This window comes from Eumetopias jubatus, unplaced genomic scaffold, assembly GCF_037043125.1.
Source record: "Eumetopias jubatus isolate StellerSeaLion01/CBP00866 unplaced genomic scaffold, mEumJub1_p1.0 scaffold_9, whole genome shotgun sequence".
Lineage (NCBI taxonomy): Eukaryota > Metazoa > Chordata > Mammalia > Carnivora > Otariidae > Eumetopias > Eumetopias jubatus.
This window is the reverse complement of record NW_028274815.1, coordinates 1,316,896-1,343,049: the sequence shown is the minus strand read 5'-3', so window position 1 is coordinate 1,343,049 and position 26,154 is coordinate 1,316,896. Positions and strand designations below refer to the sequence as shown.

General features: G+C 55.5%; 1 protein-coding gene across 6 annotated transcripts in view; it reads left to right on the top strand.

The window, feature by feature from the left end:
- The window catches only part of MYT1L (myelin transcription factor 1 like), a 136,824-nt gene that overhangs the window by 97,898 nt on the left and 12,772 nt on the right, over positions 1 to 26,154 (top strand). For all 6 annotated transcript variants that reach the window (XM_028099522.2, XM_028099521.1, XM_088026154.1 and 3 more), the window contains 3 exons: positions 6,910 to 6,972; positions 11,482 to 11,565; positions 13,055 to 13,276. In XM_028099522.2, coding sequence (XP_027955323.1) covers positions 6,910 to 6,972; positions 11,482 to 11,565; positions 13,055 to 13,276 — 369 coding nt within the window. The remainder of the gene's footprint in view (positions 1 to 6,909; positions 6,973 to 11,481; positions 11,566 to 13,054; positions 13,277 to 26,154) is intronic.

The following is a 26,154-nucleotide window of genomic DNA, read 5'->3' as shown; positions in this document are numbered from 1 at the left end:
AGTCTCTTGTTTAGCCGCTCCACTGCTGCTGGACGTGCATGTGCTCCGGCAGCAGGTTCCCATGGACACACCCCGTTAAGTGACTGGGACGTCAGGATGTGCTAGGTACGTTCGGCCGCACTGGACAGGAGCCTACTCCTGGATGCACCTGGGACCTCTCAGCGGGCAGCAGTGCGGTGTGGCGGCGAGGGCCCCCGTTAGGCTCCCCTCCGCGGACAAGGAGGCAGCATGACCGATGACTTAAGCTTAAGATGTGTAGGCTGCATGTTTGGAAACGATGGAACATTGCATGCCGCATGAACAGCAGAGCGGCTGCGGCACCCCCCGCACCTCGTCTCCCTGTCCCCGGATGACGGGCGGGGGGCATCCAGGCTCCGCCTCAGCTCTGCGTGGGGCCCTATGTCCGCCCCCCCCACACTCCCAGGGAATCCCGGGGCCCAGTCGGGGAAGCACAGAGGGGACACAGCACATGTTAGGTTGGTGGTGACCTGAAGCCGACGGCAGGCACGTGAGCCCCTAAGTCAGAATGCAGACCTGCTAGAAAGATCCTCTTGGTCAGTGGGCTGTGCATGAGGGAGCCATCCCCGTGGACTTCACAGCGTGCCGCGTGAGCTCTGGGCCTCACGGCACTGATGCGCCTCGTGAGCCACCCCGACGTCCACCTGCTACTCCCACAGCACGCAGCGCCTCGGCGCTCCGCCCACCAGGGCCCCGGAACCAGAACTCTGAGTGTTAGCCACAGGATCACGCCCGGCTTTCTTAGTGCTCTGAAGCCTGACCCATCCAGAAATGCGATCTGAGTCAGCAAAATGAGGTGGTTTTTTTTTTTTTTTTTTTTTTTTAACCACGTTAAGAGTACCTTTAAAACTTTTTTTTTCATTGTTTTGAGTGTAATTTAAAAAGAAAGGGAACCCCGGGGAACCAAAGGAAAAGATGTTTTTTGCTTCCACGTTACGTACATCAGACAGCAAGTCTTCCACCTAAATTCTCCTGATAGCACAGTGTCCACTGTACACTTTGAAATGTGTAGGGTTTCATAAGGAATTTCCTACACATCCCACGTAAAAGCCCTCGCCCGACACCCGAGGAGACAGGATAAGAAAAACTCTAGGTGTCAGGGGACAAAGAAAGAAGCAAATCCAAAAATGCTCCCCCCCGCCCCGAACTGCTTCCGGCGGGGTGGGCACTCAGGGTCCGCAGTGGGCAGCACCCCAGACAGCCCCCTGGGGGCGAGCGGTGGTGGTGCAGCTGGAAGACCCCAGCGGGGGCGGGCCCAAAGGGGGCCAGGGCTTCACTTCCAGCTCAGAGTGTCCACCCCACGGCTGTGTCACCGGCTATTTCTGGCGGGAGGCGGGCTGGGGGATGCTTGGAAAATACCATGTGCCCGCATGGGGACCTCTGTGTCCAGCTGCAGAAAGCTCAAAATATGCATACTTAATATTGAATTTCCAAAAAAAAAAGAGAAAATCATTGAATGCCTTACAAGTTAAGAAGCAATTTGCAAGATTTTATCTTTCCTTGAGTTTCAGGTAATATATCTAAGAAATTGTGCAGAAGTAATGTATATTGCTTTTAAGTGACCTGGTTTCATTCCATTTGGGGAGAAAATTGCAGAGGTATGGCATAAGAATCAGTATATGTCATTTTTCCATTAGAAATATCTTTATTTTGCACTCCTCTGAATTTCTTTATTATTTCCCATTTATATGACAAAAAATCAAAATAAAGAAGTATATTTTCAGAACCATATGTCTTAAGGCAAAAAAAAAGTGTTTTTTGAATTGAACTTTTTATATAAATGAAACAAAGACATATATGTGGCCTGAATCATTCCAATTTACAAGTACATTTTACTACTAGAGACAATGCCTAATTTTACATTTTCATGTTTCTTTTAAAATTGAGGGCCATAAAAATTATTTTTTATATACATTCTGTGGTTTACTTCCTAAGTTCCCTTGATAGAGTTGCCATGGAAGAAATGAGCAAGAAAGATTGTAAAAGGCCTTCCCACGAAATTCTTCCAAGAACTCGAGTATGTCACTCTGACATTTGGTATGATCATTCCAGATCTTCAGTGAGTCCTCTTCTGTACATTTTTAGCTATTCTACTCAAATCAGGGCATGTCTGCAAGTCAACCTTCTAGGGCAGTTTGACGAGGTAGGTCGACTACACAGTGAGGATGCCGTTCAAACACGTCCACAGTGCTTTCAGCCTCCATAAGATTTTTAAACATAAGTAATCGACTCTCATCAAGATAAGAGATCATGAGATGGCTCCAGATATTTTTTTTCCTTTAAGTTGATTTTGGGGGAGACAAGCTCGGTCTCCCCCAGCAGGCCTGCCAGCTCAGACTGAGCCAGACGTGAATGCCATGAGTCCTGGGCTGGTGCACTCAGGGTGGATTGCCTCTCGGTCTTCAGGCCAAGGTCATTCCCCAGGAGGTAGACGGTGAGAGATTGGCCCAAAGGAGCCGGGTCTTAGCCACCTGGTGCCCAACAAGGATGTCTCAGCAGTGCATTCGGGTCCCCCAGAACAAATGCTTGTGTGCATGGAATCTGCCTTGGACTTTTTCCGAGGTGCTCATGACGTATCGCTAACAGGACTGATGCAACACGGTTGACCGGTCTCAGCTCATGATGTGTAGTAACAGGCACTTTAGTGTGGACATCCGTTCAACTGGGAGAAAGTGTCCTGTTTTAGATGTCTTTCTTAATATAACTATTTATCAAATCCTCATATTTATTTTCAAAAGAGGGGAGCATGATAGCACATGGAGGAAGCACTTTAAAGATATTCTTATCAATAATTAATTGATGATACAAGTTGTCAGTGGATTTAATGATTTCCATTTTGCCCACCCTATCTCAGAACAGGGGTTTTGTAAATGGGAGAAAACAACACGGTAGTAGGTTGTATGTCTTGCTGAGGGACAAATCAGGGACAGGCAAGAAGCAGGGTGGTCTGTTGTCACAGAGATGTGCGCCAATGCAAAATCATATGGTTTTCATGATTATATATTTTAATGTATAGACATTAAGTTATGTTTTGATATTAGGGGATATATCTCATGATCTCATGATGTATCTCATGTGGGTTTGATCAGTGACAGTTCTTATATAGGTCCAAGCAGAATGTGTCCTTGGGTTGGGAGTAGTTGAGAGAAGCCATGAGCACACAGGGCGTTCTGGGAGGTTTGGGCTCACAGGTCTCGTTGATGTCTTAGATCCACAAAAGCAACACAAACCCAGTTCACTCCTACTTGAGAAGGACTAGTTCCATGAAATCAGAAATCCAGAAGTTTTGTGAATGGTCCTGATATTTTTTTTTCAGATTTTGCTTGGATTCTGCAAAACTTAAACACTGTTTAAAACATTTTATCATGATTTTTCCCATTGCCATTCTTAAATGTCTTTTTAAGACCGATATTTCCAGCCAGATGATAACATGCACTACCCCAAATTATTTTCTCTTGGTGTTACTTAAACCCCAAGACAAATGCAAGATCATGGATAAGGCACAAATGTTTTTTGTCTTGAAGACATCCATGAGGCAGCAAGTCTAGCTCTAAGATTATTTGTTCATCATGTGCGTTCTCAGAGTATTTCCACCAAGAGTACCTTTGGAGGGGAAGAGAAGCGATATTTGAGGCAAGTGTTTTATGTCACAGAACTTTGCATCTCTAACCACGGGAACTTAAAATAGCCTTGGTGCTCTTGTCCCTGGTAACTGCCAGGAAGCGCGGAGGGCTGTGAGGGTCTGGTGTGCTTCCCCGCGGCTGCCGAGGACTTCGGCGCGGAGAACCTGTGCCTGCCTTATGGGGAGTTTCCATGGAAACCCAGTCAATCTCTTCTGCCATTTCAAAACCCAAGCTGTGCGGCACATGGTACTGTCTGATTTTATCCACAGGGGATTTTGATTACCCACATGGGCCTCCCTTCACAGAAAAGATGTGCTCTTAGATGGGTAGATGCAAATTGAATTTTTGTAAATCGATTTTACACCACCCCATTATCAAGGGTCCTGGAGCTGGCTCCATCTGAGAAGCAAAGACCCCTTTTGTTAGGTGAATAATCACTCCTTCATTCACCGACTTCAGAAAATTGTATTTTTGAGGGTTGAGATTTCATAAAGCTAGGAAATCTGTATGTAAATCTAAGAATTTAAAAAAGCCTTAAAGTCTTAAACAGCAACAGAAAAATGACTACGTAGAGCTGATAGAAGAAGGAAACCGTTCTGGGCTGCCTTATGTGGTCCAGAAGCACCACCTAAAGATGAAAGAGCCGAATTACCAGCCCTGACAAAACCGGGAGCGGCTGGGCTGTGTCAGGGGAAGGCAACAAAGAAAGGCCGTGGGCTCCTCTGAGCAGGCATCCCAAGCCCCAGCCCTGGGCTGCAGCGCTGGGCTTGAGCAGGCAAAGGGGGTGAAGGCAGGAGAGCCTCCCTGGGAAGGAGCTCAGGGCAGGCCCGGGTGCAGCTGTGCAGGGGTGTGGCCGGCAAGGAGCCGACTCGGGTCACACAGCCTGCACGCTGCAGGCCTTGGACTCCGCCCCATCTGCCTGACTTGAAGCCTTGACAAGAAGAGCAAACCTTTTAAGAAAGCAAGAACTCTTTCTGGAAATGTTTTTTCTTTCCCAACACAGTGGAAGCTCTGAAAATGGGCCAAATCAATATTTTGTTTGTTGTTTGTATGGTGATGGAGGACATTTTAAACGCCTCTTTTTTTTTTTTATTGCCTTTGTAAATGGCTTAAACACGCAAAATCTACTCTGAAAATCTTTCTCTCTTTTTTTTTATAATTAGTCAAATCTGATTTTCATTTGCATTAGTTTGGTTATAATGCCTCACTTTAAATCTGAACAGAATATGTCAACCTCCTACAGCCCTCACCAAAAAAAGGCATATTGAAAAATTTCTACTCGTGTTAAAATGAATAAATTTTAAATAAATTTGCACTGAGTGCTTAAATTAGGAAGAGTTTGGGGATTTTTTTTCTAAAGCAAAAAGCAAGGCCAAGTGTATATTATTGGCTAGTAGGAAACATTTCTGTTTCTTGATACATTTTCCAAACAGAAAGTTGCATGAAGATGAGCTTCTCTTAGAATGATTTTTATTGCTCTCAAATCTTCCTCCCTCTGTGAGCGCTCTGGGCTGGGGCTCTACCGACATGAGGTGCCCTGTGGGAAGTCAGCCAGCGAGGTCGAGTCATCCCCCTTATTATCTAGAAAGTAATTACTTAGCAATCGGCAGAGGAGTCTTGTGATCAAACTTTAATTGTACATAACCAGCTGTTACTTTAACAAAAATCAGGTCAACAATCCGATTTCGGGTTGTTGCTATTCTTGATACATAGATTCCACTTTAAACGCCCCATTGTTTTGCCTCAAATGCCTGTTTTAAAAATCCTGGTTCCAAGTGTGCACACCAGTGATGTTTGCCTCCCCACTTGCCTCTGTGTGCCCTCTCAGTGGGCTGTAAACTGAACTCTAACCTTTAATATGATACAGCAGACACCAAGGTCCGTACCTCGAGAGCTAGTGCTCTGGCCCCTTTCTGAGGACTGAAGGAAGTGTAGACAGTGTCCGAATACCAAACACTGTTTACGCACGTGAGTGTCGGCACAGGACGCCCCCAGTCCCCTCCCTGTGCAATGCCGAGGGACCCGCAGGGCGCAGGGGAGCGAGTATTCACTGGCCCCGGCTCAGCATCCAGTTTCCACCGGGACTCTGAGTGCAAAGCAAACTGAAACTCCTCAGAAGCAGTAGACATTTATTAACTATTCAAAATGTATGATTTTTGTCCTTGCCAGGAACTCGGGGGCTCCCTGAGTAGGGGCGGGGCACAGGACGTGATCCAGGTGTTACTGCTGGGTGCAATGTTGCTTACTAAGTCTTTTCATCCTTGGTGGAGTTTGTGTTTTTTTGTTTTTTGTTTTTGTTTTTGTTTTTTGTTTTTGAAATGTAGAAAGTTTTTGGAAAAAAACTTTTTCTTAATTTTTGTCCTTAATTTTTACATTCCTGGTAGGTACAAGAAAACTAAAACAGCATGAACTGAAATGTCTTGTAGTGCCACCTGATTGTTCTTGAGACGGCTCATTTAGGAAGCTGTATGAAGGGCAGTAATTATAAAACTCTTTTTATAAAGCACATTCTGTCCCATTCGGGCAATGGCAGTGTGGTAGTTAAGAACCCAGGGGACGTGGCCTCACTCGGCTCAAACAGGTGTAGTGCAGGTATCGAGAAGTACTTGCCATACCTGGTTGATCGAGACACCTGGCCTCCACTCGGGTCAGTTAAAAAGGCTTCAAGGCAACTCAAACCTACCTGATTGCCCAGCGAATCCCAGCGCTCCGCTCCAGGCTGCTGCCATCACGGGGCTCGGGGTAGCCAGTTAGCCCGACTTGCCAAGAGTCTGTTTCACGGGAGCCCATTATAACGTTGGTGTTCCCAGTGTAGACCAAGAACAGTCTCTCAGTCCTCTGTGCACACCCCTCCATGTACAAATCTTGCTTCGCACGTGGCTGCTAAAGCTGACTCCCACTGAAACCAAAGTAACAAGAAGGGAGGGTGACATGAAATATTTGGAGGGAACAGACTCTGGAGTAAATAGCATCAGGACCAGGATGCTCCAGGGCTTATTGCAACCGAGGCAGGTACTGACATCCGTGGTCCTTCTGGAAAGTGCTGTTGTGCTTGGAAGGAAGAAGGGAGCCAAGGTTGGTATCTGGTGGTGTGGTTAGTGGGCACAGGGCCCTGCTCCCAGCCAGGAAGCTTCCGGCTCCATTTGTCTCTTTCAAGTAGGGAGGTGAAGCATTCAGGAGTTTGCTTTCTGGATAGAGAAGGGAGTTAATTGTTCAGGGGATATTCTTTCTCTCAAGTCAATTGCCCATTGTGCATTTTTAATTGTAGGTGCCCCACCCCTGGCTGTGATGGCTCTGGGCACATCACCGGGAACTATGCTTCTCACCGGAGGTAAGCTAGGCGCCTGTTCTCTTCCGCCCTCGCCCCTTACCCCCCAGGCATGGGTCAGCTTTGCGCACACTCAGTTTGGCCCACACCTACATACTGTCTACAGACTTGGACTGCAGAGCAGCGCTGTCCTCAGGGGGTCCTTCCTTGGACAGCAAGCGCACCTCCCCTGGCACGCACCAGGCCCCACCTGCAAGAACGTTTCTCAGCTCATCCAGCAGTAGCCTTTCCAAATCGGAAGAGTGCAGGGAAAACACCCATCGCGGGCATATTATAAGGTCCCTGGGACAGTCACTGAGAGGCAAGCGTTCCAGCACCACTGGGAGTTGGCCTCTTAAACAGGAAGATGTGAGCCGCCGGGCTGTCCAGCCATTCTAAGTGTGGAACAGAGCTGAAGACATGGAGACGTGCTCCACGGGATTCCTCGCAGGCCCTGGGGCTCCCGAAGAGAAGGGAGTGTCCGAAACGCAGATAGAGATCTTGTCATGTATGCCAGGCCATACGTCAGAAGTGAGTTGAAAAAGGCTTTGGATACAGTGTCTTCACAAAAGTGGATCCAGACCTGTGGCCAGGTGCCCCAGTTTCATGTCCTGTTCCATTAGCGGCAACGAGCCAGGGCCAAGGTAAAGACAAGGACGTTCATGAACGAGGACCCATCCAACAATGGAAAACAGTGCTGCATCCAGAAAATATGGACACTAAGTTACACGGTGCTGTCGCCTTGTCAGTCTGAGTTTCAGATGATAAAGTGGACGTTCCTAAAGTCGATGAGCACTTGCGCTTCAAGTGTATCTCCCACAAGAAGAATAAAGAAGAGGAGGGGGAGATAGAAGGGGGGAGAGAGGGAGAGAGATGGGGGGCAGAGAGAGACGGAGAGGGGGAGAGAAGGAGAGAGAGAGAGGGAGGGAGGCAGGGAGAGGAGAGGCCCCTCAGAGAGAGTGTGAGCCGTGGGCTGCCCACCAGAGGGAGGGTGTTTGACAGCCAAGCCCACTGAGTGGATGGTGTGGAGCATGTGGCCGCCCGCGTGGCCCGGTCACCGTGGTCAGAGCAGGGGGCGCTCACTGGCTGCTAACACGGTTCGGACAAGGGACACAGCTCCCGTGGCGGGTTGCTTCCTCACGGGAATCCTCCTGGGAGCCTCTCACTTCTGTGCTCACGGTGCAAGCAGGTTTCGGCAGCTCCGGGCTGGGGCACGCACAGACTCAGAGTGCCCACGGGAGAACTGAATCGTGGGGTCATGGGAGGATTCTTCACACTCCCCCTCTCCGCCTGGGCTGTCCACCTGGGTGCTGCTGACACTCGGGGTCGGACGGTGCTCTGCTGTGGGGCATCAAGAAACCTCTGGGCTCTACCCACCAGACCCAGCAGCACCATCTCCACCGCTCGTGGCAACCCAAGAAGTCTCCAGACATCACCAAGTGCTCGCCAGGACCACCCCCAGGGTCAGGAGCAGCCTTGTCGCGCTGAGGCGGTTGATGGGGCCGGGCAGAGCCTGCCACTTTGCGGCGATGCAGAGATTGTCACCACCTGCAGTTACCTGCCAGAGCAACATGGCTGCTTTAGAGTAAATTCAATTCAATTAAAAACTCCAATTAAGTATAAAAACTCAAGTCCATTCTATGCTACTCTTTATTTTAATTTATCTTGAAAAGAAATGTCTGAGTGCTCACATGGCCAGAACTTCCAGTGTCAAAACGTGAACAGTTGCTGGTCACTTGTGTCCAACCACGGCAGGAGCTGTACACAGGCCACAGCCCTTGTCCACAACGACAACAAGGATCTTTTCTTGAGCCGGTCCTTCCCCAGCTGCCCAGCGTGGTCCTGCCTCCTGGGCTCCCGAGGGCCCCTCACCCCCCTGACACGTCATCACTCACGCAGGGCAAGAGACCCCAAGGCCAGGAGGTGTCCCCAAGCATGAAGCTGCATCTGTGCTTTTTCCAAAAGCCTGCGTGTGCCTCAGACACCCCAGGACCGCCTCGCAGGCTCAGAGAGCAGCCGCACACAGAGGGTTCCAGGATGTCCCCTCATGACAAAGACAGTGTCTGCTGAGCACCTGCTACAGGCACACGGGGGTTACTGAACACTTTGCCTCTCTAGTCTTGCGGTGCTACGAGACTGTTCTCTTTGCCCTGATCTCATGGAGGAAACCACACGGCAACCACATTGCCGCCAGTCGAGGCCTGACTCCCTGGGGCACGTCCACGTGCCAGGCTCCCCAGGCCATGCCTGCCTGACGCAGACAGGTCGCCAGGGCCTGAGTCGGCAGCAAAAGGAGGGGTCCAGGGTCTCTCCAGGTGGGTCCAGGGTCCCAGGCACAACAAGGACACTCCTCGGGCCTGCTCAGCGTGGCTGTCGATCCCCACACGGGCGCGTATCTCTTCAGCCAGAGCGTCAGGGACACAGCGCCTCTCTGTCCACCACGGCAAGCCCCCACACGGCGCTCCCTAAGTGCCCACCTGGACGCTGCCCACGCACCCCACCCCAGCCTTGCCCCCACCCACAGAGGGCAGGGGTTCTGAAAGTGTTGGTGGTGTTTCCAAAATCCATGAGATCTCAGATCAAGACTCAGACACGCCACAAGCCCCCGCATCAGCAGCATGGAACCATGGGACATCTATGTAGGAGATGTCATCGTGTAGAGTACGATACAAATGTCACCCGGGATTCCCGGATCCAAAACCGTGGCTCGGAGGTGACGGGTTCATCCAGGAGGCGATTGGAGCCCGGACCGGAAGTGGTGGTGGCTGGCACAGCGGGGGTTGTCTGCAGGTCTCCCCACCCAGCCGGCAGGGGCCAAGGGCGCACAGAGTCCCCGCTGCGAGAACGGCCTGGACAAAGGTGAATGAGCACACGGCTCAGAGCTTGTGGCTTTAGTGGTACGTGCTACGTAAGTGGACAGCGTCGAGCACAGCGCACATCACCCAAGGGACAGGGCTCCCTGGGCTCCCAGGCCTGGCGGTCAGCAGGGACACCCCCCCCACCCAGGAAGACGTCTGGGACGATGTGCCTGCGAGCAGACGGATGGAGTGGGGGCGGGGGCCGTGGGGACAGACACTGGTGGCAGGGCCGGGCCCCGGGAGCCTCGTGTGCATGTGGAGGAATTTGGCGGTGAGCCACTGGAAGGTCTTCAACAGAGAGCCTGAGTGCAGCTCCCGTGAGCGCCGGCCTGGTCTAATGCAGTGTCTCAGAGGGAGAACGTGGCCGATTTCAAAGACGGACACGCTGGGCCCGTGGCTGTAGCAAGGACGGAAGGGAGGGGCACAAGGAGCGTAAGCACGGTCAGGGGCCCAGGGCAGGCAGGACCTGGACGCGCAGATGCCGGGGCTGCACCAGGCTCCAGAGGAGCGTCCCAGGGGCTGCGGGTGGTCCCCTGCCCTGGGCCAGGAGCGCCCGCTGGCTTCAGGTCACGGTGACCTGGGCAAGAGCACTTTTCCAGGCAGAGATGAGGAGCCAGACCGCGGTGAGGGCAGCTGCTGAGCAGTCAGAGGTGGGGCAGGAGGACCCCCACTTTCCTAGGTTTTACCTCCAGACGGAGTCGGCGGGGGTGAAGGTAGCTGGAGAGAGAGAATGCAGGCATACCTGGTCTTTCCCGTGCCCCTGCCGAAGGAGACAGGTGTGAGGGGGGTGGGAGCTCATGCCGTTGGAGACAGGAAGGGCCGGCCTGGGTGCCCGAAGCCGCAGCCCAGCGCCCAGGCCCCCACGGCCGCCCTCTGACTGCGGGCGCTGCTTCTCACCGCAGAGGAGCCCAGTGGCCTCCCAAAGAAGGAAAAAGGCGGAGGACACAGGGTGCCGGGGACAGGCCTCCCACGGGTGGAGCCGCACCTGCACCTGAGAACCCGCGTGCTAGGGACGGAGCCAGGCCTGACCCGGGAAGGACGCACCGCGAGCCCGGGCCCAGCAGGAACGGCGGCCCGAGCCCCGCCTGGGCCACTGCCACGCGTCTGCCCCGGGCCCGAGGCCACGTGTCCTGAGTGTCTCAGTAAAAGGCCTAGTTTCTGGTTCTTCCGTTCTTTGCAAGGAATCCCCTTTATTCTACATATTCTTGTGTATGACCCTCCCGTAAGAGCCTATTGTCAGGCTGGGCGCACGCCCTACATACGTGAGTACTTTTCTGTCCAGCTGGACATTTTCCTATAGGTAAATGTGAGCTTCTATTTCCAAAATTTTGACAATTCCTCTGTACCTTCTGCAGACACACTGAAATCTATACCATGTTCCCTCCGGAGGGCAGGGCTGGGGAAAACGGGTCACCAAGAGAGACCCAGGGAGTGCCTGTTCTCTTCCTCCAAGCGGCCCCTTCTCTGCGCCTGGCCGCCCATCCTCTCTCAGCCAGGCACCCAGCCTCTCTCCACGCAGAGGGGCTGCCCCCAGAAGGACGCTCCTCCCAGAGTTTGTGTTCGCGGGGAGAAGCTCCGGCTTCTGCAGAAAGCGGGGTCCGAGCAGCCACTGCGGGAAGGAAGCCAGCGGGCGCCGGCAGAGCAGATGTCTCCTAAAGCCCTGTCCCTTCTCTAGTCTTTCAGGTTGCCCAAGAGCAAAGAAAAGCGGCATCAGGATAGCACAGAGCAAGGAAGACAAAGAAGACCAGGAGCCCATCAGGTACAGGTGCAGGGCGGGCTTCCGGCAGGATCAACGGGGAGGAAGGGACATCAGTCACCCCAAGGCCAGATCCAGAATCTGCACCCAGAGCCCCCTTGCTGGCCACCGAATGCACCATCTAAATAGCAGGTGGTGTAGCCAGGGACTCTCCACCATCTGACGCTCTTAGTAACGGGACCCCGGATGCTTCCCTCTAGCCCTGGGGGATGGACCCCAAGACGCTTCCCTCTAGCCCTGGGTGGACCCCGGACGCTTCCCTCTAGCCCTGGGTGGACCCCGGACGCTTCCCTCTAGCCCTGGTTGGGAAAAGCAGTTCGCTGACTGAGAAAGGCAGATCCACAAATGTCTACGAAGGTATCAGCTCTAACACCGAAAAGCCAACATTGGCCGACATTCCGGCTTTTGAGAATTGTGTAGCTGCTGTCTGCCTTGCTCTCAGGCAGGCCGTGAGAGTGGGTGCCTGGGGCTTCCAGCACACGGGCAAGCCCCTCAGCCTGGCCGTCCACCCAGCCATTTGCCCCAAACTGATGCCCAGAACCCAGGTCCCAAAGATCCCTAAGATAAACCTGGCACTGTCTTCCTGAAATGTTGATCTCAGTGTCTTTGGAGAAAATTGTTTGATTAAAATGAAATAAAAATTAATTAAAATAAAAAGTATTAAAATAAACCTTAACAAAGTAAATGGGCACTATAAATTTTGTAGAATGTAAACTTTGCCATTAAAAAGAAAATGCAAAACCCACCAGTCTGGGGCCTGTGAGGGGCCCTGATTGAATCACACCCACCTTCTTTGAGATTACCGTAGGTGGTTGCGGTTATGTGTCCTTGGCCCCTCAGGAGGTACCCACGGGGGGAGGTTTCAGAAGCAGGGATTCGCCTACCATTGACCTTTAGCTCCCACCAACGATTTTCCCCTTTTATTCCCCCAAAATGTACCGATGGTGTACCATGTACCTGCACTAGCCAGACTTTATGAAATACTATCTCCCCTGCTTCAGATACTCTCTGGCTGGAGGCTGTTTGATGGCCTGTGGAGAACACGGCCAAGCAAACAAATGTTTTCTAGCTCTTGAGAAAACCATGGGTTTATAAAATCATAAAAAATAATCCTGCAATTTCTCCTTGACTTTGCATTCTTCTACCATAAAAACTGTGATTCTGTCCAAAAGTGGTGTCTTTTAAACAGACACCTGCACCTCACTTGCTACAAGACACGGATTCTTTTTCCCATGCTGGTGTGCAACATTGTTCACCAAGAGCAGACACTGCCCCAAACAGCCCCCTCCATAGACAGCTGACCCGGCATTCCCACAACAGGAGGTCCCTCGATTCGCCGCTAGGTGGTACTTTCAGAGATTTTCCTCTGTCTTTGTCTTTGCTGGAGCAGAGCGTGATGGTTTTTCTTTGAGCCAGGTTATTTTGACCTTGCTGGAGAGGCCACCAGGTATATGGCGCCAAGACCCCAGAGTGTGTCTCTTCTGCTCCCCAGATGTCCCGTTCCCGGATGTGACGGCCAGGGCCACATAACCGGGAAGTACGCCTCCCATCGAAGCGCGTCGGGGTGCCCCTTGGCCGCCAAGAGACAGAAGGACGGGTACCTCAATGGCTCGCAGTTCTCCTGGAAGTCGGTCAAGACGGAGGGCATGTCATGTCCCACGCCGGGCTGTGACGGGTCAGGGCACGTCAGCGGCAGCTTCCTCACACACCGGAGGTGAGTGGCCCCCTGTCCTGGCACCGGGCCCGGGCAGCCCCGCCAGCAGTGTCCGTCACGGCCTAACTTGACACCCCCATTTAGAAAGAGAAGGTGGAACACTGCTTCCAAACTCATGACCTTCCCCGGCGAAGAGAGGAAAACCCTTGAGCGTGTTTGAGAAGCAAATCTCCTTCCTATCCTGGGTCAGGACAGAGGCTTTCAGAAGTCTTGGATCAGGATCCACAGAGAGAAACAGGCTGGAATTCTGCACACACACGAGTATCTGTAGGTTTAATCCTTTGGGCTAAAGATGGTGGGCAGGCTGCACGCAGGGAAGGAGGATGGTATTTGGCACAGGGGCCTCATGCTGCATGCCTGGGCCAAAAATGCATCAGGACATTTCCAGAAGAGCCAATCACCCCATTAACTTTTACTCCCTTACTTTTAGAAGAAATATATGCAGTTTGATTATCTTAGCAGAAGAGGCCTATCCGTTGAGTCAAAGAGCGCTCAGTGGGTCCCCGTGGATGGGTTAGGGTAGGCAGTGTAGACAAATCACAGAGGCCAATGGAGTAGGTTAACCGGGCATGGTGTCCCCAGCTTCGTGGAAACCAGGCTGGAAGGAGAAACGCAGTAAAGCCAGGTCCAGCACAGAATGAACCTATGTCAGTTTGTAAACCCGGAGTCACGGGAGTTTCAGGAGTACAGAATGAGCCTTGAGATGTTCCTCAAGAGGAAGGTTGATTTTTAATTGTTAAAGAAATTCCTGCTCAGGTAGAGAATTCAGATGGAATCAGGGAGCCTAAAGCGGAAACATGAATGCCTTTCCCCGACCTGATTTCTCAGCAACGACTCAAGGCCCCGGTGTCCCCCGCGAACAGAGGGGCCCATGCAGCCCCACACAGGCGCACGTACTCTGGGCGTGAACAGCGCCCTTTCTGTCTCTGTGCTCGAACGGACCACACCGCTCGTACTGGTACAGCCCCGGTCCTGGTGTACAGACACTGGCCCCAAGCCCCAGGGTTTGCCGCCTGCCTCTTTGGCCCAGGCCCCTGCCGAAGCCACGAGGTCCCCAGACGTGACCCATGACGCCTGCCCCGCATGAGGGCCACCAGCTCTGCTGGATGAGCTGAGGCTCTGGTCTCAGCCCCACACTCCTGCCTGCATGGGGCCTGGGAGGGGGACATTGCAGGGAGGTCAGAGGGCATTCAAGTCAGGGCTCCTGCCGTGGTGGCTACACAGACCGGAAGTTTTCTCTGACTCTAAAGTTGAATCAGAACGCTGTGAATGGCTACCTCACTGTGCCTGTGGGCAAGGGCTCTGAGCCCACAGGTGTCGGGTGACTGCGCGTGAAGGAAAACAGGCCAGGGGCACGTGGGGAAAGGGGATGAACAGCACTGTGAGCAGAACCGACGGCATTTTGCTTCCATTGTAGTAAAAAACACATCTTCCCACCTTAACTATTTTGGGGTGTGCAGCTCAGTGACATTGAGGTCACTCGTGGTGCCATGCAGTGTCCCCACCATCCATCTCCAGAACTTTGCCATCTTCCCAAACTGATGCCCTGTCCCTGTAAACCCTCACCCCCACCCCGCCCCTCCAGCGCCTGGCGCCCACCATCCACTTTCTGCTTCTACACGTTGGAGTCCTCCAGGGACCTCCGATGAGTGGGATCATGCAGTTTGTCCTTCTGCCTCTGCTCACCTCACTGAGCACCGTGTCCCCCTATGTGGCAGGTGTCCAAATGTCCCTCCTTATAAGGCTGAACCACATCCTGTTGTTTTCATTTATGCTGTTGGGCGGGCAAACCATGATTCCCGGATGGTGTGAGAACAGTCCTCCCGGCAAAAGCCTGGCCAGGGGTGCAGACATTGTCTCCTGGAGGCTGTGGCCCCGCCGTGGGGAGCGACGGGCCGTGGTCCTCCCAAACCTTAAGGCCTCGGTTCGGAGGGGCCCTGGGAAGACCCTGTTGGTGTGCTAAGACGCGGGATTCTTCCTCTTCCCCTGTGCTGCGAAAACAGCAGGTTTAGAATCAGAATGAAAGACCCAACGGACACAGAAATGTCCCGTTAGTCCCCTTTCCCCCAAACTGTGGTGGCTCCTCGGGCGGGAAAGGGTGGTGTCTAACGGTGCCAGGATGTAAACAGCAGACGAAGCCGGAGCATAGGTCTGGGGCTTCGGGGCCGCGGAGCCACTGCCCCCAGTTTCTTCCTCAGGGAGGCCACGACCACGGGGGCGGCGGGGACAAAGACAGTCGGAGCCACGGAGCTCTGCGTGCCCACCATCCCCAGGTGCTGTGAAACCGTTTCATTTATTTTGTTCCTTCAAGGCTGGGGGCCACACTCTTGGGGCTCCAGTCCGTGTCCTGAGCAGGGCCGCTGTACAGGACATGGACAATGTCTCGTTTTATCTTTAGGATGGCCTGAGTCTTCCTGAAAAAACAGTGTTTAAGATGAAAAATGAGTCATTCAAAACGAGATACTTTCTCATATAAATCAGACAAATTTCTTTTGGGATGTGTCTCTAACATTCGTAGAGCTCCTTGCTTTCTGATTATTTGGCACATTGTTATAGCTCATGCCCTCCAGGCCCAAGGGATGCTTGTCGAGTCTTTGGGAACGACTGAGCCTCCCCACCCGGGCTGCTCCCCATCCTCACTTCGAAGGCTGGCCATGAGCAGAACGAGCGCGGTCCCCCAAAGTAGCAGCAGTGGGCTATCCAGTTGCCACACGCGCCTCCCGGGGGCTGTGCAGAGGGTTCCAGAAAACCCAGTTGGGGACCGCGAGGCAAGGAGACCCAGTGACCCAAACCGGCCTGGGAGAGGCCAGAGGCCAGAGGGCAGGTGTCAGGGGGGCGAGCGGGGTTGTGGCTGGAGGTAGAAGAGACGCGGGGTGGGGGGCAGTATCCCCCAAGGGCTCGGGTGGGGGCGCAGCCTCAGGAAGAGAGAAACGGCCTATTATCAAAAAGGGAAAAGCCGGGGACAGAAAGACACTGAAGAGCCGGCGGACGGGTGGGCAGAGCTCGGGGGAGGTCAGAGCCTGGGCCGGGGCTCAGGGCAGGTGGGCCCGAGGAGAAGCTGCCACGGAGAGGGGGTCAGTGGGCAGCGGGCGGGCAGCAGGAGGGCCCTCAGGACCCAGTGACCATCCAGCAGCTGCCTCTGGGGGACAGCCAACGGCGTGCGAGAAAGCTAAGCAGGCGGCATCCTGGCGCAGCCCTGGGGAAACACCGGGCACTGGGTCACGAGGGCCACTGAAAGTGGGTGTGGGGGGCAGGGACGGGCAGGAGCTGGGAGAGTCCGGCTGACGGGGCGCCCCACGGCCAGCCCGCCCCCGCCGGTCCCTCGACCTGGCTGCGTCTCTGGGACACCCTTCCCTCCCAGCCCGTGGCTGAACGCCACCCCCTCCTCGTCTTCACACCCCTCACCTCCCTCTCTGCCTCCCCCTCTGCCCTGAAAAGGCCTCCTCATCCTCCAGCATGTGTGGGGCTCCCCGTGTGCCCAGCAGCATTGCAGGCACCTTCCTGGGTTAACCCTCGGAGTCTTCGTGGGAGCCCAGAGACACAGGCACCATCGTCTGCCCAGTTAAAGACTAGAACTCAGGCCAGACGGGTGACCTGCCTGCAGGGAGTGTGTAAGTGACGGAGCAGGACTCACACCTGGGCGGCCTGCCTCCTGCCTTCCAGGCCCCTCCTCTGAGCTGTGCGGCCGCCCCTCAACCTTCAGCGTATTTACGGACCCGGTGACACAAGGCCCACTTCCCTCTCCCAGCCCAGCGGTCCCTGCCCTTCGTGCCCCACCACCGAGTAACAGCAGGGTCTGCCCTGCAAAGGTTTCTATCCATGGGACCATTCCCTGGCCCCCCACACCCACAGCACCTTGCTTGGGCCCCACATACCGGCATTTAAGAAATGCTGCCACACATCAGTGAAAATAGGAAGGAGGGGTGTGTTCATTCGGTGCAGAGCCTGGCCTCATCCGAATAGGCAATGTTTCACCAGGTGGGAAAAGTCCCGAGGCAGCAGGCTCCAGACCACAGCCCAGGCGCCAGAGGCCTTAGGTGGAAGGGCAGGACAGAGGGGGAGTGCTCCACCAGAGTCCCCCTGAGCCCAGAGCCCCCTGCCCAGTGTGGGGAACAGGTGCCGGAGGCACATGCAGGCCGAGAGGGGGGAGGCGGTGTCCTTAGCTCTTGCACCTGCTTCTTTGTGTGGGAGTGAGCAGGCGGGGCACGTCTCTCCCATCCATCTTACCGCGCTTCCAGTAAGATTAGGAAGGGCCCACAAAATCAAAGTCCCTAATGCTAACCCTGGAAAAGTAATAAATAATCTTAGAACTAACTCTTAATAAGCAATCTTAGAACTCGTCTTATCTTTCACTGGGCTTGACCAACGTGAAGTTTTTTCAAAAAGGTCATGCCTAGACCCTCTTACACTTTCCACCCAGACCCGAAACCTGATTTATTTTATTTTCAGGTTCCTTACAGTTCATCACAAACAGGGAGAGAGCCTTTTCCCGAATGTTTATTTTGCTTGATACTTGCCGAGAGAATTGCGTTAAAATAAGCCCCCGTCCTGAGTATTTACTCCGTGAGTTATTTTATAATCAATCAGCTCACGCAGTGCTCTGGAGGAGCACCTACCACTTGCTTCCCTTCAGCCCCACGGGTAGACCCAGGGCTCAGCAGCACCAAATGCAAGGGGTGCTGGGAGATGTAGTCTTTGCAGGGGGTGCTGGGAGATGTAGTCCACCTTTGGGATGTGGGGGAGATGAAGTCTTCGTGGGCCCAAGAAGAAGAGGAAAGCCCTATGCTATCCTGCTTCCGTCGGACGTTGAGAAGCCATAGTCTTTTACAAACACATACATAATCACTGAGCCACAGCACCCTGAGACCTGTATGATCCCGATTTTAGATCAGACAACCAACGCCAAGAAGGCAACGCGCTCTGCCCTGGGCACACGGCCCGTGAGGAGAAAAGCCCGTCACACATGGACCACCTGTTGTCCACCTGCAGGCCCCAGCCCGGGGTGCTCCCTGTACAGGGACTTGGGGCGGCACCGAGCCTGGCCTGCTAGGCGTCCCTTGGGCCTCCTGGGGGGTCACCTGCTCTTCTCCAGGCGGAGGGGAAGCAGAGCGGGGCAGACCTCCCCCGCCCCCACCGACCTCGCCAGAGGGACAGCCCTGCCCTCGGCCCACCACGGAGACATCGCCTCTGCAGTGAGTCCTCTCACAGCGGACACCTTGCTCCTCCCTGCAAGGCCACACGATGCACAGGGCATGCCCGAGGAGCTTCCGGGGGCTCTGTACTCAAGGCCTCTGATGACAAATCCAAATTCCACAGCTTCGGGGAATCCGTGGCTCTACCAACTGTGATCCAAGCAGTGGGTGAACCCGGGGCCTTGTCGCCTCAGGAACCCTCCCTCTGGACTCTGTGCAGCCCCTGGTCCCTCACCCTTCCCACCCTCTCTGAGCTCTCTCCTCTGGCTTCGCTGACGGCTCCAAGAGGCGGAGGAAACTGGAGGTCATGGCCGGAGCTCCCCAGACCAGCGGTGGTTTTCTGTGTCACGAAAGCAGATCGAACGCGTCGTGCTTCCCTTTACAACCCAAGAAGAGAGGGCTTCTAGATTTCTTTCCCCGAGGAGGAGGGGTGGAGGGCTCGGGTGGCCCCCCTCCAGAAGGAGTTGCTGTGCTGGAAGGGGATGGAGAAGATGCGCATCCAGGGCCAGAGAGCATGCTGGATGGAGATTTGCTGGGCGCCTGTTTCTGGGAAGATAGCCAGGCCCCCACAACCCCTTGGGCCACCCTTTGGTCATCTCACCAGGTGGCCCATCTGCGGGGAAGATGTCTCCGTGCTTTGTTCATGCGCTGTTTGCTGGCCCCAGATTCGTCTTGTTGCCAGAGGAGGCCTGGCAGGCAGTTTCCTCCCTCACAGGGACCGTTCTTTGTGCAGGACTAGAACTCCCCAGGAAGAGGGGATACAGCGAGATCTTGCTGAGGAAATAGTTCTCCTTTGTGGGGGATGCACATGGGGCTGCGAGGCCCGTGCCCTCGACCAGAGCCACCCACACACCCTCCTCCAACACGCCGCCCCAGAAGGAGAGCGTCCAGGATGAAATTGGGCTCTGAGTCCTGAGCACTCACTGCCCCACAGGTCCCTGCTCATCCTCAGAGCTGTTTCCGGGGGCAGTTGGCCTTAGCGATTCCCTCACTTCTTGGGAAAACCTTCGGGGCATTTGAATGCACCACCCTTTGCAGGTGGCTGCCAACAGGCCTGGTCCAGACGTGCCCCGTGGGGCCAGTCCCCTCTGCACGGCCCAGTGCTGACCACTGCCTCTGAAAGCCCCTCAGTGTGTGACCCTGCATTTTAATCTCCATGTTTCAATATTTGATGGGAAACGTTTGGGAGGGAGAAATCCAACATCTGCTTCGAACTGCGACCCCCAAAGGCCCCATGAAAGCTGGAAGGTGAAGGTCGCATCTGCTCACCCTTGGCCTGAGGACGCAGGAGCCTGCAGTTCAGGCTTTGCTGGGGGAGGTGAGGGGACCCCGGCCTGGTGGCCTGGTCTCACCGCCACAGGAGCTTTCCTCCTGGGCCCATGTCACACCCCCACCTCATCTTTCTGTCCTCGGGGGCCGACAAGCATCCGGTGGCTGTGGAGGCTTGTGCACAAAGTACCGCAAGCCCACGGCTTACACCACCACGCCTGGCTTCTACCTCTGCTCGTGCGTGGCCTGGCCGAGGTGGGCCTCTGCTGGGGTCTCAGCAGGCTGAAAGCAAGGTGTCCCCTCCTGGAGCTCACCGTCCGCCTCAAACTCATTCGGGGTCTTGGAGGAATTCAGGTCCTTGAGGCTCCAGGACTGAGGCCCCATGTTTGCACTGGCTGTTGGCCAGGGGCTCTCGGTGCAGAAGGCCCCATCGCCACATGGCCGCCAACTACCTGAGGCAGCAGGAGACGCTCCCCCGTGTCCAGGACTGCGTTGTACGCAGCATCCCCTGGACACAGGAGCAATCATGTGCTGGACGCACCCCTCACCCAGGGAGGGTCGCCACGGTGCGGCACAGGGCAGGAACTCCAGAGCCACAAGCGTGTTATTTCGTGCTAGGGTCTTTAGAGAAATAAAAATGTTTACACAGTCTCTGCCTCGAGAAACGTAGCCTGTTACAATTGTACGGGGTAGAACAATGAACAAGCCAAAAAATTAATAATACAAACAAGCTCATTTTTATTTCCAGTAAACAGATAAGAAACTGAACACGCGCACACACACACACACACACACACACACTCACACACTCACACACACGCACACACAGCACCGAGACCTCAGAGCGTGAGGTCCTGCACTGCAGACCTTCTCATCCCATCAGTTCTGATCAGCAAGACACCACCCTCAATTTATAAGCAAATCATAGGTTTTCAGGAATACAGCAATTTTTTAAAATATATATTTATTTATTCAAGAGAGAGATTGAGTGGGGCCAGGGGAGGCAGAAGAAGAGGGAGAAGCAGACTCCCCGCGGAGCAGGGAGCCCGATGTGGGGCTGGATCCCAGGACCCCGGGATCATGACCTGAGCCGAAGGCAGACGCTTAACTGACTGAGCCACCCAGGCGCCCCAGGAATACAGCAATTTTTAAAATGTGATTGTGTCATGCACAAGCCCGCGTGTTTCCTGTGACTGGGCTGATTTCTGCCCTCCCTCCGCCCTAAGACGAGAACTTAGCCTGCAGTGCAGCCTCTGATGCCTGCCCTGTCCGAGGGTGTACTTCCGGGCGGGGGGCAGCCCCTGAGGTGTCCGCGCCCCACCGTGCCCCCCACGCCCCGCTCGCTTCCTCCCAGGGGTCCGCATGGTGCCGTCCTGGGCAAAGGCGCCGGATCCCCTGGGACGGAGTGCCGGGCTGGCTCACGGACTCTTCCCTCTGCATCCTCTTCGGCTCCCGCCTCTGCCGGACACCACTGTGTCCTGGGGTCTCCGGGCACACCCCCATCTCAGCCGTCCTGGGCCCTCCCTCTCCCTCCTCCATCTGGCCCTGAGGTCTTCGTCCGCACCCACAGACCTATGCGGTCCTTGCTGATGCTGGGATTCGGCATCTCCAAAACACCTCGCCTGTGAGACCCAGAAGCCTTTTCCTGATGTTCGCTCCAGCATGTTTGCTGAGGCAGCAGGAGCTGCGAGTTCAACACGGTCTCGAGGAAATGGGAAGACCGCGCCGGCGCCGGCTGGCTGCCCGGCACCGCACTCAGGGCTCACGGCCCGTGGGTGCCCCGGGGCCCTGGGGAGGAGGTTCGCGCTCTCTCCTGAGCCCCCCGCACCCCTTGCCCTCTGGCCTGTCGCTGCCAGCAGTGGGCCGGCCATCGCGGACCCTCGGGGCAGACGGGCTCCGGCCTGCAGCCGCCCCGCGCCGGTGTGGCCGCCCCACGCGCGAGGCTGGGAGTCCTGAGTGCCATCCCTGCGGCCGAGGTCGCTGGGTCCGCGTCCCTCCTTCTCAGCCTGCTCCCATCGCAGAGAGCCCCCCTTTCCAAAAGGGTCCTCCTCACAGGCTCTGGGCACTGGGACGTCAACGCGTCTTCTCGGGGGGACAACCGACCCACGGCAATGAAAGACGCGGAATTTAGCTTGCAAGCAGAAGGAGAGACAAAAAGAGAAACCGAGTCCTCAGTGTCTGTCAGGATGAGCTTCCTCAGCACAAAACCCAAGCAGGGGCTCAGGGGCTCAACCAGGTTCAGGTTCCCTGTCAGGTACGCAGGGGCCAGGCCGAGTGGCGGCTTGTGACTGGCAGACCCTGCCCCCGCCCGCCGCTCCACCACCGGGCGCTCAGAGCTTCCTCTCGGGGGCTCCTGTTGCTGATGAGGGGCCAGGGCCGCTGACTCTCAGGCGCCCAATCGAGGTTCCGTCTGTCCCCTGGACCGAGAGTCCTCCTGGGGCCTCACCTCACCCAGGCGCTGGCCGCCCAGGTCGCGTCACGCCAGAGTCCTCCTTGAGGTTGAGGAGCAGCTGGGCTCCTGCCACCCTGGCCCACAGGAAGCGGAGAGGAGAGCACCTTCGGTGCAGACTACGGGCCCGGTGGTGGCAGCCATCTCTCTGGGAATCCCCGTCCGCAGCCTGAAAACGCATTTATCTCCACCGATCTCAAAACTCTACTGAAATGGCCTGCTCTCCTTTTATAAATCCATGAAATAAAAATAATGAAAATGAAGAAAGCAAAGAGTGTTCCCTCACCTGCATGGCGTCACGGGAGCTGAGGTGCTGGGGGACGCAGGGCTCGGGTCCAGCTCTGCGGGGACAGACGAACAGTGGTGCCCGATGGACGCACGGGGGGTGGAAGCCAGGCGTGAGCACGCGGCGTGTGCGCCCCAGGACCCTGCGGCAGGATTCAGGGCAGCCTCGGAAACAGAGCAGGAAGTGGAAGTCTCTGTGGGAAGAGTGGGGCTCCAGATGTCCGGCCCCCTGCCCCCCTCGCCCAGCGGAAAGGGCGCTCCACGCTGGGGACCCCAGGGGTTGGGAGGCAGGAATGCCCAGTGCAGGGCGAGGCCCTCCGCCTCTGGTTCCCAAGCTGCTGTGACCACGGCCTCGGCCTGCGTGCGTCCCCCACGACCTCCAGACAGGAGCAGAGCCCCCCCCAGAAATCTGCAGGCCCCCGAAACAGGCCTCAGCAGGAGATACTCGGGAGATGACCAGCCATTTAAGGGAAGCACTAAGTAACATGGCAGAAAGCAAAACAGCCTTCAAAAAGGAAAGAAAAGCTCGGAGAAAACTGACATTTCTGGAAAGAGAAATTTTTTTAATTTGTCATCCAATAGAAAAGGAGAATAAACGGAAGAGTATGACTTCCTCTCTTCATAATCCAAGAAAAATCAAGAGAACAACAAAGATCTCTTTGAAACAAAGACAAGCGAAATAAAAAGTTCAGTTAGAAGGTTAGAGTGTAAAGTTGAGGAAATCTCTCTCAAATTATAAAATGAGAAAAGAAGACAATTAAAAAAAAAAACTGGAAGAACCGTGGGGCTTTCGAGCCGGCTAACAGGAGCCTGCAGCAGGTGGGAGAAGAGAGGAGCAGAGGAAGGAGAATCAGCGCGGAGAGGGCAGGGGAGGCGTCCCCGGGCACAGGCGCTGAGGGCTCCAGGGCTCGGTCCGCAGCTTCCGCCTCCAGGGGATGAGCTTTGAGAAGGCGCCATCGAGGAACCAGGGTGCTCGTGACAGGGCACGTGCTGGACAAGGGTCCCCCAGAGAGCAGCAGAGCCAGGGCAAGAAGCCCTCCTCGGGCGCTGTGTGGGGGCTGGGGGCCGGGGCCCAGGACACTGTCCCCAGGCCACCCTCCCACTGGGTGACCCTCCCTCTTGATGACCCTCCTGCCAGGTGACCCCCCGGCCAGGGCGGCCGGCCTTCCCCAGGGCACCGTGCCAGCGTCTGCCCTCTCCCCACACATCCTGGGCTGGGCATCTTGAGACCCTGGAGTGCCAGGAAGCAAGCCCAGTGCAGGCGTCCCACACCCTCGGCATCAGCGTCCGGCCACCCACGCCAAGCCTTGTCCTCATGAGCGGGCTGGCAGAAGCCGGTGGGGCTGTAACCCAGAGCGTTAGCAGGTGTCTGTGCTGCGGGCCCAGGGGCACCCACTGGATCTCCTCTTTCGCAAGTGAGAAGTTACATCGTAAGAGGGTCCTGATAGCAAGGTGAGGCCGGAAAAAGTAAAATACGGTATTGAGGTGGTGAAACTTGGCTTGAAGTAGGCTGTTTGCCCCGGGAGTGTCCCTCCAGGCGAGGTGCTGAGCCACAGGCACCATCTTGCACGATCCGTCGGAGTCCTGCGTCTCTAAACATTCTGCCCCAGCTGCTCCCCGGGCGGCGAACAGCCTCCGGACTGCACGTGCCAGTTTGCTCGCAAGCCAGCCTGTGTCCCTTGAATGGACGAGCCTCCCTGCCTCTATGTCTTTATAACCACACATCCCGGAAACGTCCACTTACAAAGCTCTTTTCAGCTGATGGATTCTCCTGAAGGAGGTCCCTGTGGGGCCGGTGTCCCGATCAAACGTCTGCCTCCCTCTCTCCCTCTGAAGCACCTGCCTGGACCCCACACTGGCCGTGCTGGTGCTGCCGCTGCAGCTGGATGTCTCAGGGCTGCAAGCTGAGGGGCCACCGGTTAGCTATTTGGTGCCCAGAGGGACCAGAACTAAGATTCTGCAACTCTCCAAACCCCCACTTGGAGCAATGCAGTTTCGATTAGAGGAGTTTCCACAAGGGCCACTGGGTCTCCGAGGGAACCATACTGAGTGCTCGGGGTCCACTCCTGGAAGGGGACAGATGTGGGACATTTCCCTGAGTCCTCCCGCCATCCGGGGCCCCAGGAGCCAGCACACCAGGACTCGAGGTCAGTGCAAGCCGCCACTGGATGCACACAGACCCGCCCTGCACCCAGGTCAGGGCCAGGGGACGCTTCCATGTTGGACCCAGGTGGACCGTGCAGTCCCTGTGCGCAGGCTGGCGTGCTTGAACGAAGCACGTCACTCCGTGGGCCCGTCTGTGCCCTGATTCAGTGTCCCAGCTTCAGGGGACAGCTCCTGCAATGACACCATCGTCTGCATCCCTAGCTGGCCCTTTCGATACCTGCAAACTGAGAGAAGCGAGGGAAGATCAAACCGGGTTCTGCACATCCGCGGCTCTGGGAGTCGTGTTTAAACGGTGCTCAGGGGCCGCTGCTGTGCTCAGGTCTGGGGCCAGCACGGTAGGTCCCACAGGAGGACCCGGGTGCGTCTGCTCCGCCGGCTTCGCCTCACTGATCCCTCCCCTTCTCTGCTGTGCGCCCACGCTCTGTGGCGTCCCTAACTTCTCAGGACAGGAGGATCGGGCGGGGAGATGCCGAGTGTACGGGAGCCTCTGGACTGGGCTGGCAAGGAGACGGCCCCTGAGAAACAGCCCCGACGAGCGCAGATAGGGAAAGACAACCAGGATGCAAACTGGCCGGCTCCACCGGGTGCCCTCCCGAGACCCGGGGACTGGAGACGGGCCGGGCCTGCTTTGTAACAGCGGGGCCGGGGGGCAGACACAGACACCAGCAAACTGCACCTGTGGACATCGGGCGCAGGGTCCTGAGAAGACGCTGGAGGTGGGCGGAGGAGGAGGAGAGGGACCAGAGAGTCCCTGGGGACTCACGCCTGTCAATCTAAAACACCACCTGCAGACACGGTTCACAGCAGCATGGTCCGGGAAGAGCGACGGATGACTCAGCATCTCCCGGATCCTCTGTGTGGCCACCAAGTACAGACCCCTCACCGACGGCTCATCAAAGACAACGTGGACATCGGTGTGAACTGTGAGAAAATCTGTGTGAAGATACTTGGAAAGCATCCTTACGTTAACGTAGACAATTCTAGTTATTGCTAACAACCGTGTAATGCACACTGGCGTTGGGTGTTGGATGGGCACAGGTACAGATCAGCCCCCAAAATCATCGCCAGGCTGTGAACAGAGGCCATCTGGCTCCGAATTACGGTTGAAACGCATGTGTGATGTAAATATACATGTAATACTGGACATACAGCCGTGTGCAAATGTACAGTTTTCATGTCACGAGGGCTGGGGGCCCCCTGTGGGTGCCCTCAGATGGTGGCCGGGGAGTGTGAGGGGTGAGCCCCCCAGGGGCGGGTGTGATGCAGCCCAGGCTCGGGGCCACAGAAGGTGCTCGGGACACAGAATCGTCCTCCATGCATACACAGAACGAAAGGGGAGGGAGGGGAGCCGTCCTGAGAAGACAGTGGTCAGGCGCGTGGACCCATTTCCAGGTGCAGAGCGTGTGCACCCAGAGAGGACCAGTGTTAGCAACATCAGGGGCGGTGGGGAAGTTTGCAAAGAGGCCGCTCATTTGATGTCAGCGGCAAACGAGTTTTAAACCTTCAAGTGAGGTCGT